The 17,399-nt window shown below is 45.4% G+C and overlaps 1 protein-coding gene across 1 annotated transcript in view; it reads right to left on the bottom strand.

Annotated features, from left to right (window-relative positions):
• Positions 1–17,399, bottom strand: part of LOC147710777 (uncharacterized) — a 209,306-nt gene that overhangs the window by 117,147 nt on the left and 74,760 nt on the right. The window contains exon 4 of the mRNA XM_086921523.1: positions 5,375–5,520. Coding sequence (XP_086777649.1) covers positions 5,375–5,520 — 146 coding nt within the window. The remainder of the gene's footprint in view (positions 1–5,374; positions 5,521–17,399) is intronic.

Below are 17,399 nucleotides of genomic sequence, written 5' to 3'. Positions count from 1 at the left end.
AAATCAGGATATCATCCTGAAAGTATATTATTTTGTCTAAACCCTTAAACACCTCGGTAACCATACGCTGGAAAACGCTCGCGGCTGAAATTAGCCCAAATGGTAAACAAGTGAATTGAAAAGTCCCTTCACCAGTAACAAAGGCTGTCAGATGTTTAGAAGCTTCCTCCAGACGAATCTGGTGATATGCATGTTTCAGATCTAACTTACTGAAAAATTTAGCTCCTTTGAGAGTGGAAATCAATTCCCCAATATTAGGCAACGGAAACACGTCAGCCACTACACACTTGTTCAATGAGCGCAAATCCACACAGAACCTAATTTTGTTGTCAGGCTTCTGAGAAATCACAAAAGGGGAAATCCATGGAGACGCTTCCACAGGCTCTATAATCCCCCCTTGTAACATTTCTTCCAGAACTGATTTTACCTCATTCCGCAGAGCAAAAGGCACCCGTCTATCTTTGTGTTGAACAGGAATACTGCCCTCTTTCAACACAATTCTATGTGAGTACCCCTGCAATTCGCCTAATTGCTCTCTGAAGACATTATTGTAACTGGTGAGAATGTCATCAACAGTGAGATTGTCTAGAACCATAACAGGTTCTTCAGCCCTTGGATTTACCACAATGTGTAAGTCATATTGATGAGAACGTCCCAAAATGGCAGGGCCATCTACAGATACATACACTTTACCCCAAGTGAACCTGTCTTTGAAAATGATCTTCCCTTCAAAGTAACCAAGAAGATTAATTTTCTCTCCCTGATAACCAGAGGGAAAGATGTCACAATCTTGGAGACACTTGTCGCCCCATACAACCTTTAACAAAGACGCAGGAATGATGGTCCACTTTGAACCAGTGTCCACCATTAGACTGATACACTTATCATCAATCATAAAATCAGCTTTTGGAATTCGCTCTCTTTTCTCCAGACAGGAACATACTGAATCACACAAAACAAGAATTTTGTTCACATCTCGCTTTAGCTCACCAAACTCATCTACCACAGTTACTCTTAAATTAGACTTGTTTTTGCACATCTTGGCAAAATGACCTAGCTTACCACACCGCAAGCACTCTTTGTTATTCGCAAAACAAAACTTTGCCTCAGATGAATGTGAATAACTACCACATCTTGAACACATTTTGGGGTGTGGCCTATTAGAGGGTTGATGAGAAACATTTTTCTTTTGAAGAACATAACCCTTTTTTCTCACAATAAGAATAGCAGCCGCTTCACTGTCACTGTTATCACTATTAATCAATTTGTGTGAAACTTCAGCAACTTTTGTTTCTAAACCACTCTTCTGTAGTTCCTTCATGCATTTTTCGCTCTCTTCAACTATTTTGGCTAATTCAATCGCCACTTTCAAAGTAGGGTTTTTAGCTGCCCATAAACGCTCTTGTATTTTGCGATTATTAGCTTGTACTATAAGTTGATCCCTAATGAGCTCATCCGCCATTTGTCCAAAGTTACATTTAACAGACAATTCACGCAAACGTGCAACAAAATCATCAATACTCTCATCTTCAAGTTGTTTGTTCTTATAAAATTTGTATCTCTGTAAAACTAAATTCTCCTCTTTTCCAAATCTCGTCTCCAACCTTGTAACTGCTTCTTTAAACTCGTCTAGAGGTGAGGATGAATCAGAAGGTAAAACTTGTGGCAAAAATTTAAATATACGCTGTCCCTCCTTCCCCAAAGTTGTCATGAGAAGAGCCTTTTTTCTTTTAGGGGAAAAATCATCTCCATCTAGTTCCTCTATATAGTTATTAAACATTGCAATCCAATCGTCCCAAGCAGTAGATGGGTTTCCAGGCTCGCTAAGGAATTGAGGAGGAAGAGCAACATTGACTGGTTGTGCCATTATCTGAACACTTGACTCAGGAATAATATGCAAACAAAGAACCACAAAAAAAAATATATAAAGTGGTTTGAGCTATGTGTTGAAAAAAATCTTTAAAATAAACGCTAATGTCACAGTACAAGTTGTTATAGATAAATCGTTAGAATAGTTAATTCCAGTAACAATCCAAACAGTAGTTACCAACTTGTGTAGGAGAGTGAAATTGTAAACAACTTTTCAAAAAAACTAGCGCAAAAAGAAATGCGCGCTTACTGCCGATTCGTTGAAGTAGGTATAATGAGAGAACAGGAAAATGACAAGTAATCCGATGAATGGCCGAAGGTGCAAGAGAAGATGCACATTTAATTAAAACGCACTGACGCAGTATTTTCCAAAACCATCGAAAGCCGATATGCTTTCCGAAAGATGGCCGACAGTGTCAGGCGTCACGTCAGCGTCAAACGTCACGCGCGTTTGACCTTACGCTAGTGACGTGGAGTATCAACTGGTTGCCGGGTGACAAGAAGAATGCTGTGCGTCAGCTGCAAGAGCTTCTGAATTGTCTTAGAAACAAGGAAATAATTAACTCACCGCAATGCTGTTGCTAAGACGACACAGAGGTGACGTCAGTAGATTGAGGCAACGGAAATACCAAGATGGAAAAACAATAAAAATTTAGTTCCGCTTCGTTTTTCTTGGCACTGCTCGACGTCAAAAGCAAAAGAACGTCTTTTTCTTTCACTGCTTGTCATGCAGGATTCAGTTGGAAACAGAGCACTGTTCTTCCGTAAAATTCAACTCCGCTGCAATTCATGAACCTTGAAGAATGGCCAGAAACATCCACAAGCCAAGTCGCCAAATGAAGTAAGTAAGAATGAGGATCTTACACGTTGATAGTAGATAATCAGCAGGTTTAATGCAGCACAGAAGAAAACAGGTCTGTAGCCTATCTGGCCAAAGCTCTAACTGCCACAGCATAGAATACACATAGGCATCACAGACAGAATTCATAAACAATCTAGAAGGCTAACACTGAAGAAAAGCTAAGCAGATTACAACAGTTTGCAACCACTCCCTCTTGCTCTGACATTCCTGTGCAGCAGAACTCTCGCCTCCCAGACGGCTCCTTCACCCCAGGTGCCACTTATCACTCCATCAAAGCAGGATGGCTAATCCACTTAACTCTGACCAATCAGGGCAGACCACAGGAAGGCTGAATTTTGACTTACAGCCAAGAAAGTCGAATAACTTCTCTTCGGTACATGTTAGGATAAATTCAACAACTGCATATTGTTAGATTTATAAATACCCTTTTTCTAAGAATGATATTTTCTGGTGTACCTTGCCGTAGTTATCAATTAATATCTTATTACAATGTTATGCTATGTGGCTGGGGATCTACAATGGGAAAAATGAAATGTCCAATTTCTCCAGCACCAGGGCCGATAAAAATGGATGCAGTAACACTTCACCAGGTAAAAACAAAGCCCCAGTGGTATTGGTAATTCTACATGTGCTATCAATGATGTGTTTGCTGCTGGATTTCTAAAGAACCCACCAGACTCACCCCTCAAGATTTTTTTTTAGGACTGTTGTCGAATACCTACTGTAGACAAACCCAAAGGTTGCAGTAGGCTTTGCTTTAGCCATTTATTGGCTTTCTTGTCAATCTTATTTGCTTGCTTCTTATTCAATAGCTTTCCTTTTTCATTTGATTATCCATCCAATGTGAATAATTGTCTTTACCATCCATTACTATTGTCTATTATTCTTTTGCTGCCTACATTCAGTAACTACTTTGTTCCTGTTACTTCAGCATTCCACGCGAATGCTTTTCTTATCTTGCTCTCTCCATGGTATGCTGCATTTTCCTAAAAATCCTCAAACAAATCACTGTGCTTTCCACGTTGCTCCCTCACTCCAGCTCATATTTTTTAATTTTTGAAATTGTTAAGTCTATACTTTAAATCTCCCCACTTCTCCACAGCTCCCCACTCGCTACTCCTGTTTTGACTGCTCCCAACGCCTCCCCATACATCCGTCATTGCTCACCCCTTCCTTTTGTATTAAAACAAAAAAAAAAACACAAACTTTGACACATTTAAAAAAAATTCAAGTTCCAATATGGACATTTGCCACCTTGAAATGGTAAAAAAAAAAATGTCCACATCATCAATCTTATTTTATTTTATGCTGGAACTATTCCGCATTCGCAAATACCAATAACAATTTTTTTTGCTTTTATCAATGCTGAACAGTATTTGGACAAAGCCAATTGGTATGCAACATCAAGAAAAAGAGGTGAGACCTATCGGTTTTGCTACTGTTTATTATTTTTTGGGATTCAGCAAATCCATGCTTCACAAATTATAGGTGAATGTATTTATATATTGCAACCAAGTCAGGGTGTCATGGTATCTATCACTCAGAGGCTAGCAGAAAGCAAGCATATAAGAAAGCGCGACAGGCGAAACATGTACCATTCAGTGACTCATATACATAAAAGATTTAAACACTGAGGATAATGTAGGTGATACAAGTACAGTGTGTTCATGACATTCTGCAAGATCTGAATGTATTGAAAGCTATAGCTGTGCATATTTTGATTGGAATAGAGTTCCATAATTTGTGTCCACTGCTGGAGAAGGCTTATCTTTTGCACATGGTCTTGAATCTGTGGATGTGCATATGGGTAAAATGGTTTGGCTTAGATTTCTTGGACCACTAAATTGAGACAATTTGGTAGCTAGTTATACAGGTGTGGCTGCGTTTAAAGTGTTATAAGCAAAGCATGCAGTTTTGAAAATTACACCATCTTCAAAAGGTTTGATATGATTATTTTGTGTTTCCCAGCAATGAGACAAGCAGCCGAGTGAATTACATAGGCAACAGGATTTAGGATGACCTGTAAGTAAGGAGTTGTTGTATTCAATTCTTGAGATGATCAATGCTTGGTCTCATTTTTTAAGCCTGGCTGGAAAGGAAGTGTAATACTTTCCTTAGAATGCAGAGATAATTATTAGCCGTAAGTGAGGCGAAGCTGGGCAGATGAGTTTTGGCAGATGGAATATTATGTGGTATGGCTGGGTAGCCTTACCATGTAATATTCACAATACCCCAAAGATGGTCCTTGGATTCACACTAATAAATCCTTTGCTCAGTCACAAGGCAGTCAGGATTTACTAGAGGAACATGTGTTATGCATTTCAGAGTCATCATAACGTAGCTCTCTTCCTCTCTTTTTCTAGTCCACAACCCAAAATGCAACCATGCACTTGGTCACTAATATTAACACCACCATTGGAATTTATAGAAAAACAGTTGCAGGAGCTGTTGTATTAATATTTTAAAACTGGATATTCATTTCAAAAGACAGAAAGAATTAAAATCATTACAAAATATGAATTTGTGGACGCACAACACAACACATGTGGAATTCAATACTTTTTGGATAATCTTTCCAATGCAATTTAGAATAATCTCCTCTGCCAATCATATCGCTCAGCAACGGCCACCCTTTTCACTAACCAGTAGTTGGATCTTGTCCTTATCAGTTATCACAGTGAAATTCACAATGGACCGGACCATCAGCAGCAGCACGGACAGAACAAACACGATCAGCTCCTGGCGGTTCTCCTGCAGGATTCCTCTGGTCACGTAGTAAATGCAGAAAACTAAGGAGTAAAAGAAACTCTGTTTACCAAAATACAATATAGCAAAAGCTTGCAGTGTTCTCCTACAGCTCTCAGTTAAGACTTTCAATGGCTGCCTATACAGGTGACCCCCACAGTCGGAGATATAAAGTTTGCAGAAGGATGAGGGAATCCTGTTGTTACTGTGAAGTAGATGTTCCATTCAGAAATTGTACATCATTGATGCATTATTTAAGAGAAGATGCCATGCCCCAAATTGCATTCAATTTAATCAATCTTGCTTCCTTTATTCACACACACACAAAATTATAAGCATCCCTACTTTTTAATATCTTTGTACTTTGTATTTGGGTATTACAGAACATTGCCAAATTCCAAACTCATGCTGGAAGAAGTGGTGCAAAGATTACCATACAAGAAGTTTTTTAATGAAACTTTAAGAAGGTGCATATGAAGAGTACAAGGAAGGTATGACGATTTAATTAACAGTGGAACAAACAGAGACAGGTTAGAGAAGATACCCACTCTGAGCAGTTATGTAGTTTTAGAATAATAAACGAGGTTCACTTGCCAGTTGGAGAATCGATAAACTCTCTGGTTCAATTGTTAGTGACCCTCCTAAAGATCTGCTTCACAGAAAAAGTGAAGGAAAGATGAAATCCACCAACTGCAAAGCAGTGTGGTGAAATCAGGAATAGAATAACACACATTCACAGAGCCAATGTTTTGTCTTTGACATATTGAAAACTTATTTTCAAGTTTCATTGAGTTACCCCGCAATGGCAGCAGCAGTGAAAGATTTCATTTACACATTGAGGAGGTAGATAATTAACGGTGGAATGCAACTTACATAACGCGAACAACAACACAGGAAGTACGATCCAGCATGTGAAGTAGCAATGCAAGCCTCATACATAAACAAGCATTGGCATAGCCAATAGGTCTCGCTTTTGGGACCTTATAAGTATTTAGTTATGCAGCACAATATCCTTGGTGCAAAAACATTAACTGTTGCAGGGTTAAACACTTATAATGCCCCGGCTATGCCAATGCATTTTTTTTTTAGTTTTTTTTTTTTAAAGGACAAGCAGTGCTATCAGGCTCCGGCTGTCACTTGGAGGTAGAGAGAGAGAGGTGTGGAGAGAGAGAGAGAGAGAGGTGTGGAGAGAGAGAGAGAGAGAGAGAGAGAGGTGTGGAGAGAGAGAGAGAGAGGTGTGGAGAGAGAGAGAGAGAGAGAGAGAGAGAGAGAGAGAGAGATAGAGAGAAAGGTAGAGGTAGAGAGAGAGTTAGAGAGAGAGAGAGAGAGAGAGAGGGGTAGAGAGCGAGGTAGAGAGAGAGGTAGAGAAGTATAGAGGTAGAGGTAGAGAGAGAGGTAGAGACAGAGAGGTAGAGTGAGGTAGAGAGAGAGAGAGAGAGAGGGGGAGAGAGAGAGAGAGAGGTAGGGAGAGAGAGAGGTAGAGAGAGAGGTAGAGGTAGAGAGAGAGAGAGAGAGAGAGGTAGAGAGAGAGAGAGAGAGGTAGAGAGAGAGAGAGAGGTAGAGAGAGAGAGGCAGAGAGAGAGAGGGTGGAGGAAGAGAGGTAGAGAGAGAGAGAGGGAGGTAGAGAGAGAGAGGGTGGAGGAAGAGCGAGAGAGGTAGAGAGAGAGAGAGGGTGGAGGAAGAGAGAGAGACAGGGTGGAGGAAGCACGTGTGTGTACGGGTCCAGGAAATTTCAATATAACAACAAGGGAGAGGAGAGTCAAAGTGGATCCGTTCTCCCTATGTACGATTAATGAAACAAAAAGAATCCACATTCATATGTTTTTATGGTTGTACCCTACAGAGGTGGGGAACACACAGTTTTTTTTATTACCCCTCACACACCAAAAGGACCATTGGTGTCATGCTTCATCATGGAGGTCTTCGCACCCCTCTACGGGATGCAGCGTGCTGCTAACCGGTGGCTACGCTGGAACACTTTAAATTCTTTGCTAGGTGTGGTGCATGTGAGGTTTTTGTGTTTCGATGTGAGTGGTGAGGTCTTAAAGGTGATAAATGTGAGGGTTAAAAAGTACGTGGTACGTGAGGTCTACAAAAAACTTTAATGGGGTCCCGTGCTGGTACTGTTAAAAGGGTGATTGTGAGGTATTTTGTATGTTAATGTGCAACACCTCACGTGTACGTCGTCAACATGTTTTGAAGCTAGGCTTCTTCAGGACGGGGTGACGGATCCCCACCTTACTCACGTCCTCCGAATATTGTCGGGGTGTTCTTTACAAAAAGGTGCTCTTAAAAAGGCTAGATATGTGCCTATTTGTCTGTTGCAACGTACCTACATTGAGAAACCTGAAAAAAGAGATACAGGGAAGAAAAACACAAAGGATAACCAAATTGGTATTTGTCATTGTCATGATCCTTGAATACAGGTTCAGTGACCTAGAAAAAAGTGAGGGCAACAACTGCTAGACATGAATATGTCATTCTATAGTGATGGTGTGCCCTGTAAAGGAAGAGAACATACAAGACATACACAACATATAACATAAATCACACGCTCTAGTTCTTTGTTCTCAGGTTTTTGTGTAAAAGGTTATGTCATGAGGGGAAAAAAGATGACTTAATGAGCATACTTGCTGCTAAAGTGCTGTCTGGCACCATGAGCCTCCCAGCGGTGGGGTATGAAGTGCTACTTGCACCCTAGGTTAATAGAGAGGTATTGTGCTCAGTCTAATTAGGGCGCCAAAAGTCACTTACTTCTGATGGAAAACAGAGGAAACTGCAGGCAGTACTCACGGCTACAGGACAATCACTGCGGCTCACTTCCCCCGCTTGAGGCTCCGACGATTGTGTGAGGAGCTCGAAAAAACTGGTCTTAAATACTGCTGCCTCTTAACCCCTTCACTGCGGCGGCTATTCCGCCGCAGTGCTAAGGGGGCGGGGCGGAAGAGCGGCGGGCGCATGCTGGTGACGGAACCGCTCCGTCATCAGCACAGCGCCACCGCAGCTGATGACGGAGCGGTTCCGTCATCAGCACACAAGGGGTTAAAGTTAATTGCTACCTCAATTGGTTGTAGACTGGGAAAAATTATTATTCCTGCCATTCAAGGCGTTTCCGGGTTGCCGGTAGCGTATCATCCTTTGCTCTGTGTGCGGCGCGCATGCGCATTCGTGATAGTTCTTTGCTCTGTGTGTGGCGCGCATGCGCATTAAAACAACATCGAAAGCCATGCTGCTCATGCGCAGGAGTGGCGTCCAGGACCCAACGCGCATGCGCAGTGCTTTAGCACTCGAGTTCCTATCCTGCACATGTGCGGGGTATAGTCCTGCGACCCGAGTCCTTTTATCATTTTGCGAGTGTGTTATAAAGTTGGTTATGAATAAAGACAATGTAAATAAGCCCATATGGGTAGGCCCGCTGAGCATTCGTGTGCTTTGTATCTGGTGAGACGGGCACAAAAACTGCAGTATAAGGAACTATACTGCGGTGCAGTCATGCAAGTGCTCCAAGGTTGGTTGACAATAAGGATAACGTTAACGAGCCCTTATTGGTAAGCCTGCTTCGTATGCGTGTGCCATGTATGTGGTATGTCCGGCATAGAACCAGGCGGAACACTGTTATAAGTATAAAGGGACAGTACTTCGGTGCAGTAATGCAGAATGCTTTTCTTTGCAGCGCATTATCCAACAGGTCCCTCGTATCCCTGAGGGTGTCACCTATTAGATCTCGAGGGTTTAAGATAAGTAGCCACCCAGTTGGGTGCTATGTGGGAGGTGTGGACAGTCAAAAAACTCGTCAAAAAACACACTTGGGGGTTCACCAGGGTGACAGAGTTATTCCCAGTTGTAAACTTTTATCATAAACAGGTGTATTGGTGATATAATTCAGTGGGCCACATCGATGGTTCCGGGGGTCTGTGAAAACAGAATCAACCCAACTGGCCCGATGGAATGTCGTAGTTGAAGCCATTCAGGTGGGTGCCCAGCCGGAACACCCACCATTGTTCTTTTCAAAAAAGCCTTGCTCAGAGTGTAGTTCTATCACCGTCCAGTGTAACTCGTTCACACAGTGCATTTCCGACAGGAAGTGTGTTGACATTTTCGTGGTGCTTTTCTAGCACCTTACGTTGCTCTTGTGCTCACTGATTCTAGTTTTGACAGCTCTCGTCGTCATTCCAATATACTCTAGGCCGCACGGACAGGTGATCATGTAAATGACATGTTTGCTGTTGCAATTCGTGAATTTTTTTTGATACCATGTCGTCCTGTTTCTGAATGTCAAGTGTTTACTTTTCTTTGTGAGGTGACAACTGCTATAGTTGCCACATGGGTGGTGCCCCTGTACCCTCTCTGCAGCGTGGGTTGCTCTGGCTGCCTTTTTTGTGGTCGGGTGTGGACTAGGATGTCCTTAAGGTTCTTGTAGGAAGGTGGACATCTGACTATATGGTTACCCCAACATTTATCCTAGTGTTTAGCTGGTTTTTGACTTAGTTGTCCTGGGATTTTGCTATTCAGGGCCCTAGGCTATCTGCTCTCCCTGTAAAATGGACTCCATGTACATACCTGATTGGGTATTGGGTCACCTTTGTGAGCCCCTGTATAGTGTATCATAGGTACCCAGGGCATAGGTGCATCCAAGGCCTACCAGGGGCTGCACCATGTATTATGCCACCCCTGGCTGGCCATCCAAACTGACACCACAGGTTGATCACTCAGCTTGGGCAAGGTGGTGTAATCACCCCTTGCTTAGATATAGTATACCTATATCTAACCTTATATATAGACACATATATACACCTATAAGTCACTCCTATTGCAGGCCTTGACAATCCATGAAGGTAGAGTGCTTGGTTTTATGTGAGAGGGTGCTCTAGCATGAGCTGAGCCCTTCTGCAGCTTTCGGAACCATGTCCTTATAGCTGTTCTATGATATAGCCATACCATATACTCTTAAGTGCATTATAATCCTCGCGGTTAATGCTAACTTTGGTTTGGCTTTATCAAAACATGTTGTGTAAGGTTCAAACACTTTGGAATACTACCCCCCCCCCACCAGTCCTGGCCGCGGGGGTAGAATTCCCCCCTTCTAGAGGGAGAAGACATGTAGTTACTGCTTTACTCGGTTAAAGTTAAACAGAGCCTCAGCATCACAAAATGGATGCTGCTGCCACAGACACAAGTCTGACCTCCTGCAGCTGGGCGAAACTCCGGCAAGGGAGGCCTGGACAATAGGTTTCCTGTCGAGCGAGGTGCTAGCACCTCCCCAGAAGAGCCTGTAGTGTATTGGGCCAGGGTGGGTTCAATGGAAAGATGCTTTTCCAGACATTGCCTGGGGCACACAAGGCGCTCTATGCATAGCCTGGTTCAAACCAGTTGCTGGGGCACTCCAGCCCCAGCTCTGGCGCGAAACTGGACAAAGAGAAAGGGGTGTAACCACCCCTTCTCAGGTTCCACCCATAGGAGGGACCTGCAGGTAATCCAGCCCCTTAGTTTAGTATAAAGATAGGAGCTGTGTCTAGAGACATTAGATTATCCTGGACTGAAACTCTGAAACTAATCTCTTGGACCTTCGACGTTCTATTCTGACTAGAAGACTGAAGCCATCTCCCTTGTGGTCAAGGAGTGGCCACCCTGTGCAAACAGGCACCACCAGTAACTTGTCGGTTTGCTTTGTCGACGCTCCCGCTGGAACCCGAAGACTCAGCGACTCAGGAACTGGACTTCCAGACTTCTCAGACTCCGATCCACATCCACAGCAAAGATGAGACCCGTGGCGGACACGAGAGACGTGGGACTGGACACCCTAGACTACCTGCTCTTTGCTAACCATGCAGCTTTTGAGGTATCCTCGAAGTTGTGCATTGGGGTTTGAGAAGCTTCAGACCCAAGCAGCATTTGCACCGAAGCTCAGCCCTCCACACTTCACATGTGCCGCGTGGGGCCTGCGCCTGCATTTCAGATCAACGCGTCTTCCCGGTTGCTAGCCCGTTGGCTAGTGAGCCAGCCGAAGACTTCTTTGTGAAACTACAATGCTTGCCTGGTTGCTCCGGGCTTGCTCCAGCTTCCCTGCAAAGTAGAAGCTCCCCAGACCTTGCTGGTCTGACCTGAAGCCAATCTTCCCATCTTGCGTGGATTGCGTTTGCCAAGGCTTGTTGGGTCCAATCCGGATACCGACGCCGCAGTCAACAAGATCCTTCGTGGGACAGCTTGAATCCAGCTCCTGGTCATCGTCGTGGCCTCCTGGCGCTCGTGGCTGCAGAGACAAGCTTCACCTGATTGCATCTCGACATCGCCTGGTTCCTTCCTGGTCACTGGCTAGTGACCCAGACTCTGTCCCCTCTGCTTTCAGGTTCTTCACTACTCCGATCCACCCTTGGATCCACCCGGACACTTTTCTCATGGTCGCCTGCAGCACTTTCTTGCAGCTCTCCATAGGAAACAGCGACGAAACCCGACACGAAAAGGCACCTATGCACCCGGCTTCCCTGGGTGAGGTAACTCGAGTACTCTGGTGATCCTGTGGGTGTTAACTATCCAAGTGTCCTAGTTTGGAGGGTTAGTTGGGTTTTACCAGAGTCCATCCGGAAGTGTCCTGAATCAACTACTTTGTAACTTTTACGTTCCCATTATGACTCAATGGTAACTCGTGTGTTTGTTTAGACACTGCACAAGCCTCCCGTGGGTCTCCTACTTACTATTCGTTGGTTATTCAGTGTAGCCCCAGCGATTTCGTTGGCCCTAGGCCTATTCACTATTCCTGAAGTGGCTCTTATACCACTTACTTAGTATATGGTTCGTGAGGCCCCTAGGACAGAATTGTATTTGTGCAACTTAAAGTTGCTTATTGAGTAACTTGTACTGTATCTCGATCTCTGACCTCATAAAGTGTTCAGAGGGGTTGTGTTAGTAATAAATACATATATATTTTATCTATACCTTGTGTGGTGTCCTTTCATTTGGTATTCAAAGGGATTATAATTGCTAAAACAGCTGGCCTCAAATGCTCTCTGAAGTTTTAGCCTAAGACTGCTGGTCCATGCTACCACTAGGATAGCTGGTCTATAAGGTTGACTTTACAACCACCAACATAAGGGTTGTTTAGACTGGTGCAGGGTGCCCACTAGAATAGTGGACATCATATACCAGGCTAACTTCTCACATTTCTTTCCTCGTTTGGGTGCAAAAAGAGGCTTCTCAAAATCCAGGTCACCGCATACCAGAGTGCGCCAATGTTTATTTAGGATTTTTGAAACCTCGTTTGAATGTGTGTTATAAGTGGTTACACATATGGGTCTCTTATTAGGCTCTTTTTGCACCTTCTCTTCCAAGAGAGCCTCTCTGTTATTCCGTGCTCTCTTCAAGGCCTTGTCGATTACCGGTGTAGGGTAATTTTTTGTTGCAATTTCCATTTAAGGTCTGCCGCTTGTGTCTTGAATTGACCCAAATCAGAACAGTTCCTTCTGAGACGGCTCTCCTGGCTCCCTGGCTCCTGCTGTGATCGTAGCGCTTCATCAGCTAAACGGATTGGTGCTGGTATCGTTTGCGCTCCATTTACACTATTGTCCTTCCTATTGTGGCGATTACTGAGGCTGGTATAGTAGCGCTTCATAGACGCTACTGCATTTGCATATTGGAGCACTTGTGTGCCGAGTAGCGCTTTTACTGCTCGCATTGTGTGCTTAACCTTGTTGTTACTGTGCCTGCGCCCCTGCCAACCCCAACCTCGTCCGGTCTCCATCTATTTTATTGCTGCCATCTTGTTCCATCTTGTTGTTGTTGTGCCTTCCAGCCCGCCCCTCTGCCCCAAACCCGCCTCCCAGCTGACCCTCCCTCGCCCCTCCCCCCCCACTATCTACATATGACAGATGCCTTTGCGCGCAGCGTTCACGCGCAGCGGTCGCGCCCCATGCGCGCCGAAGGTGCGCCAAAGGTAAGCCCGTCTACGCCCGTCCGCGCCTGGACCACGCCCAGTGCCAGACCCCCTGGTCCTCGCAAATCCCACTCCACCCGCATAACATATGACGCCGCTACTCTCCTTGCCCTTAACTCCAGACGCACCTCACAATGCTGCGTAGCTACCCCAGGACGCACCCACGGACCATTCTCCTGCAAGTTCGCCTGCATCAGGACCCATGCCAAATCCCCCCCCGCCCCCAACACAACTCCGACCCCAACCACCTGAAGTGTATCCTGCTGAACACCCGATCGATCCACAGACATGCCACTGAACTCTGGGGCCTACTCGTCACTACATCACCGGACGTCGCCTTCCTTACAGAAACCTGGATGAACACCTCATCAGCGCCCGACATCACCATAGCCATCCCGGACACCTACAAGATCATCCGAAAAGACTGCATCAACCAAACAGGAGGAGGCATCGCCATCGTCCACAAGAACACCATCCGAATCTCGACCAACTCCGACGATAACCTCGCGACCGCCGAACACCTTCACTTCCAGATCAACACCGACCCCAGGACCACACTTAGAGGCACCCTCATATACAGACCACCAGGTACCCGCACACAATTCATCGAAGACATCACTGACTTCATCAGCCCACATGCCCTCACCTGCGAGAACTACATTCTCCTGGGAGACCTCAACTTCCACCTGGAAAAGAATAACGACAGCAACACCACCACCCTTCTGTACAACATGGCCAATCTCGGACTCAAACAACTTGTCGACACCCCCACCCACTTAGCCGGACACACGCTCGACCCTATCTTCACATCCAGCAATTTCATCTCCTTTGATCACACCACAGCTCTCCATTGGACTGACAACAGCTGCATTCATTTCAGCGACAAAAAGACCACGACCCACATCCCACCACAACCTATTCCTCGAAGAAACTGGAACAAAATCACCACCGACCAGCTCCTCACATCGCTTAACCAAAACACCCCCACCTTATCATCGGACCCAAACCAAGCTGCCACCAAATGGATCACCCACAGCGCTGACGAATTAGCACCCATGAAAAACCACCGGATCAAACAAGGTAACAAAAAGGCCCCCTAGTTCAACAATGACCTTAAAAAATCAAAGAAGTTATGTCGCACCCTCGAGAACACATGGAGAAAAAACCCAACCACTGACAACCTGACCACCTTCAAAGACGCAATCCGCAAACACCACCAATTGATCCGTTCCACCAAGAAATCAGCATTCAAAGATCGTCTCGACAACAACGCCCAAAACAGTAAGGAACTATTCAACATCGTCAAAGAATTCACCAACCCCACCGCCGACACCAACGACATCACTCCCTCCCAAGACCTCTGCGACTCTCTATCCTCTTTCTTCCACAACAAAATCGCCGACATCCATAACAGCTTTAAAAACCTGTCCGAAGAACAACCCACTCCACCCTCCTCAGAACTAAAACAGCACTCTCACAGCCTTTGCGCCTGGAACCCAATCACCACTGAAGATACCATCCGACTGATGAACTCCATCCACTCAGGATCACCAACTGACCCATGCCCCCACCACATTTTCAACAAAGCAAACTCCATCATCGCACCCCATCTCCGCGATGTCATCAACTGTTCCCTCAATTCCGCTACCTTCCCAGACAGCTGGAAACATGCCGAACTCAGCGCCCTTCTGAAGAAACCCACAGCGGACCCCTCTGAGCTTTAGAACTACCGCCCCATCTCTCTCCTCCCCTTCCCGGCCAAAGTCATCGAGAAAGCCGTCAATAGCCAGCTCGCTGCCTTCCTTGAATCCAACAATTCACTCGACCCCTCACAGTCCGGCTTCCGAGCTAAACACAGCACCGAGACCGCGCTCATCGCTGCCACGGACGACATCCGAACGCTACTGGACTGCGGAGAATCAGTTGCCCTCATCCTACTTGACCTCTCCGCCGCCTTCGACACAGTCTGTCATAACACCCTCATACAACGCCTCGGCAACGTCGGAATACAAGGAAAAGCGTTGGACTGGATCATCTCGTTCCTCGCCGGAAGAACTCAGAAAGTCCGCCTCCCCCCATTCAAATCAGAGGCCACCAAAGTCATCTGCGGCGTACCACAAGGATCATCACTCAGTCCCACCCTCTTCAACGTATACATGAGTCCCCTCGCAACCATCGCGCGACAACACAACCTCAACATCATCTCCTACGCAGACGACACCCAGCTGATCCTCTCCCTCACCAAAGACCCAAACACCGCCAAAACCAATCTACACGAAGGAATGAAAGAAGTAGCCGAATGGATGAAGAACAGCCGTTTAAAACTAAATTCTGACAAAACGGAAGTCCTCATCTGAGGACCGTCCCCCTCTGCATGGGACCACTCATGGTGGCCACCAGCCCTGGGCACAGCACCCATACCAACGGACCACGCACGTAACCTGGGCTTCATCCTAGATTCCTCCCTCTCGATGACCAGACAAGTCAACGCCGTCTCATCATCATGCTTCAACATCCTTCTTATGCTCAAAAAAATCTTCCGCTGGATCCCCACCGAAACAAGAAAAACAGTCACCCACACACTAGTCACTAGCCGACTAGATTATGGAAACACCCTTTACGCCGGAACCATGGCCAAACTACAGAAAAAACTCCAACGCATCCAAAACGCCTCAGCCAGACTCAAACTGGACATCCCCCGTCAAGCCCACATTTCCAGTCACCTAAAAGACCTTCACTGGCTTCCCGTCAACAAGAGAGTAACGTTCCGTCTCCTCACCCACGCACACAAGGCCCTCTACGACCTAGGACCAGAATGCCTCAACAAACGACTGTCCTTCTACACACCCACCCGCCAACTACGCTCATCTAATCAAGCCCTCGCCGCAATTCCACGCATCAATAGATCCACCATGGGAGGAAGATCTTTCTCCTACTTAGCGGCCAAAACCTGGAATTCCCTCCCCACTCACCTCCACCTTACACAGAACCACCTCTCCTTTAGAAAGCAGCTAAAAACCTGGCTATTCGATAAGTAATCCACCCACCCTCCCCAAGCGCCTTGAGACCCTCTGGGTGAGTAGCGCGCTATATAAATTACTGAACTTGAACTTGAACTTGAACTTCCTCAGATGTCGTGGATGAAAGCGGTCATACCTTAACAGACAGTTTCTCGCGGTCGGTTTAAAATGGGTTGTGGTCCTCAGAAAGCCCCTTTCCGGGTAGATATTTAAGTTTAGGAATACCATTGTTTCGGCTGAGACAGAGTTGCTAAATTTAAGAAAGGCATTCTGTGTATTGAGCCAATCCATAAATTGTGCGAATGAATGCATGTGCCCTCCCAGATGACAATAATGGTGTCTATGTACCGCCTCCATGTACATATGTTGTTTCTGAAGGGGTTACTTTCATGAAGGATCTTAAGCTTCTCCAGGTGGTGCACGTAGAGCCCGGCCAGGCTCGGAGCAAAGGTGGTGCAGTGACTTTGTAAATATATTGTGTTTTCATATTCAAAAAAGTTATTTGTCAGGGCAATAGTGATGCATTCAAGAACTACCCCTCTGGGTGTCTGATATTTCCATGGCACTGAGAACAGAACTTCCTCATTAATGCAGAGTGTTTCAGCTTGGGGTAAGCTAGTGTATAAGCTTTCCACATCCAGACTTAATAGCAGTTGGATTGAGGGGTCAAAAGGTAAGTTCTGCAGCAGTTGAAGTACCGCTTTTGTATCTTTTAGATACATGTCGGTGGCCTGTACCAAAGGACATAGGAAGGCATCCGCATAACGGGTCAGCAGTTCCAAAATCGAGCCAATGCCCGAGACAATTGGCCTACCAGGGGGTTTCTCCAGGTCTTTATGTATTTTCGGGATGGTATAAAAATACGGTGTCTTTGGTGCCTTTTCGGATCAAAAATTCAGCCTCTTCTTTTGATAGCCAGTTGTGGGCCAGGGCTTCCTTCACCATTCCAGATATCTTTTGCAAGACAGTGTAGTTC

This window comes from Lissotriton vulgaris, chromosome 5 (genome assembly GCF_964263255.1).
Source record: "Lissotriton vulgaris chromosome 5, aLisVul1.2, whole genome shotgun sequence".
Lineage (NCBI taxonomy): Eukaryota > Metazoa > Chordata > Amphibia > Caudata > Salamandridae > Lissotriton > Lissotriton vulgaris.
This window is presented reverse-complemented; position numbering and strand designations above follow the sequence as displayed.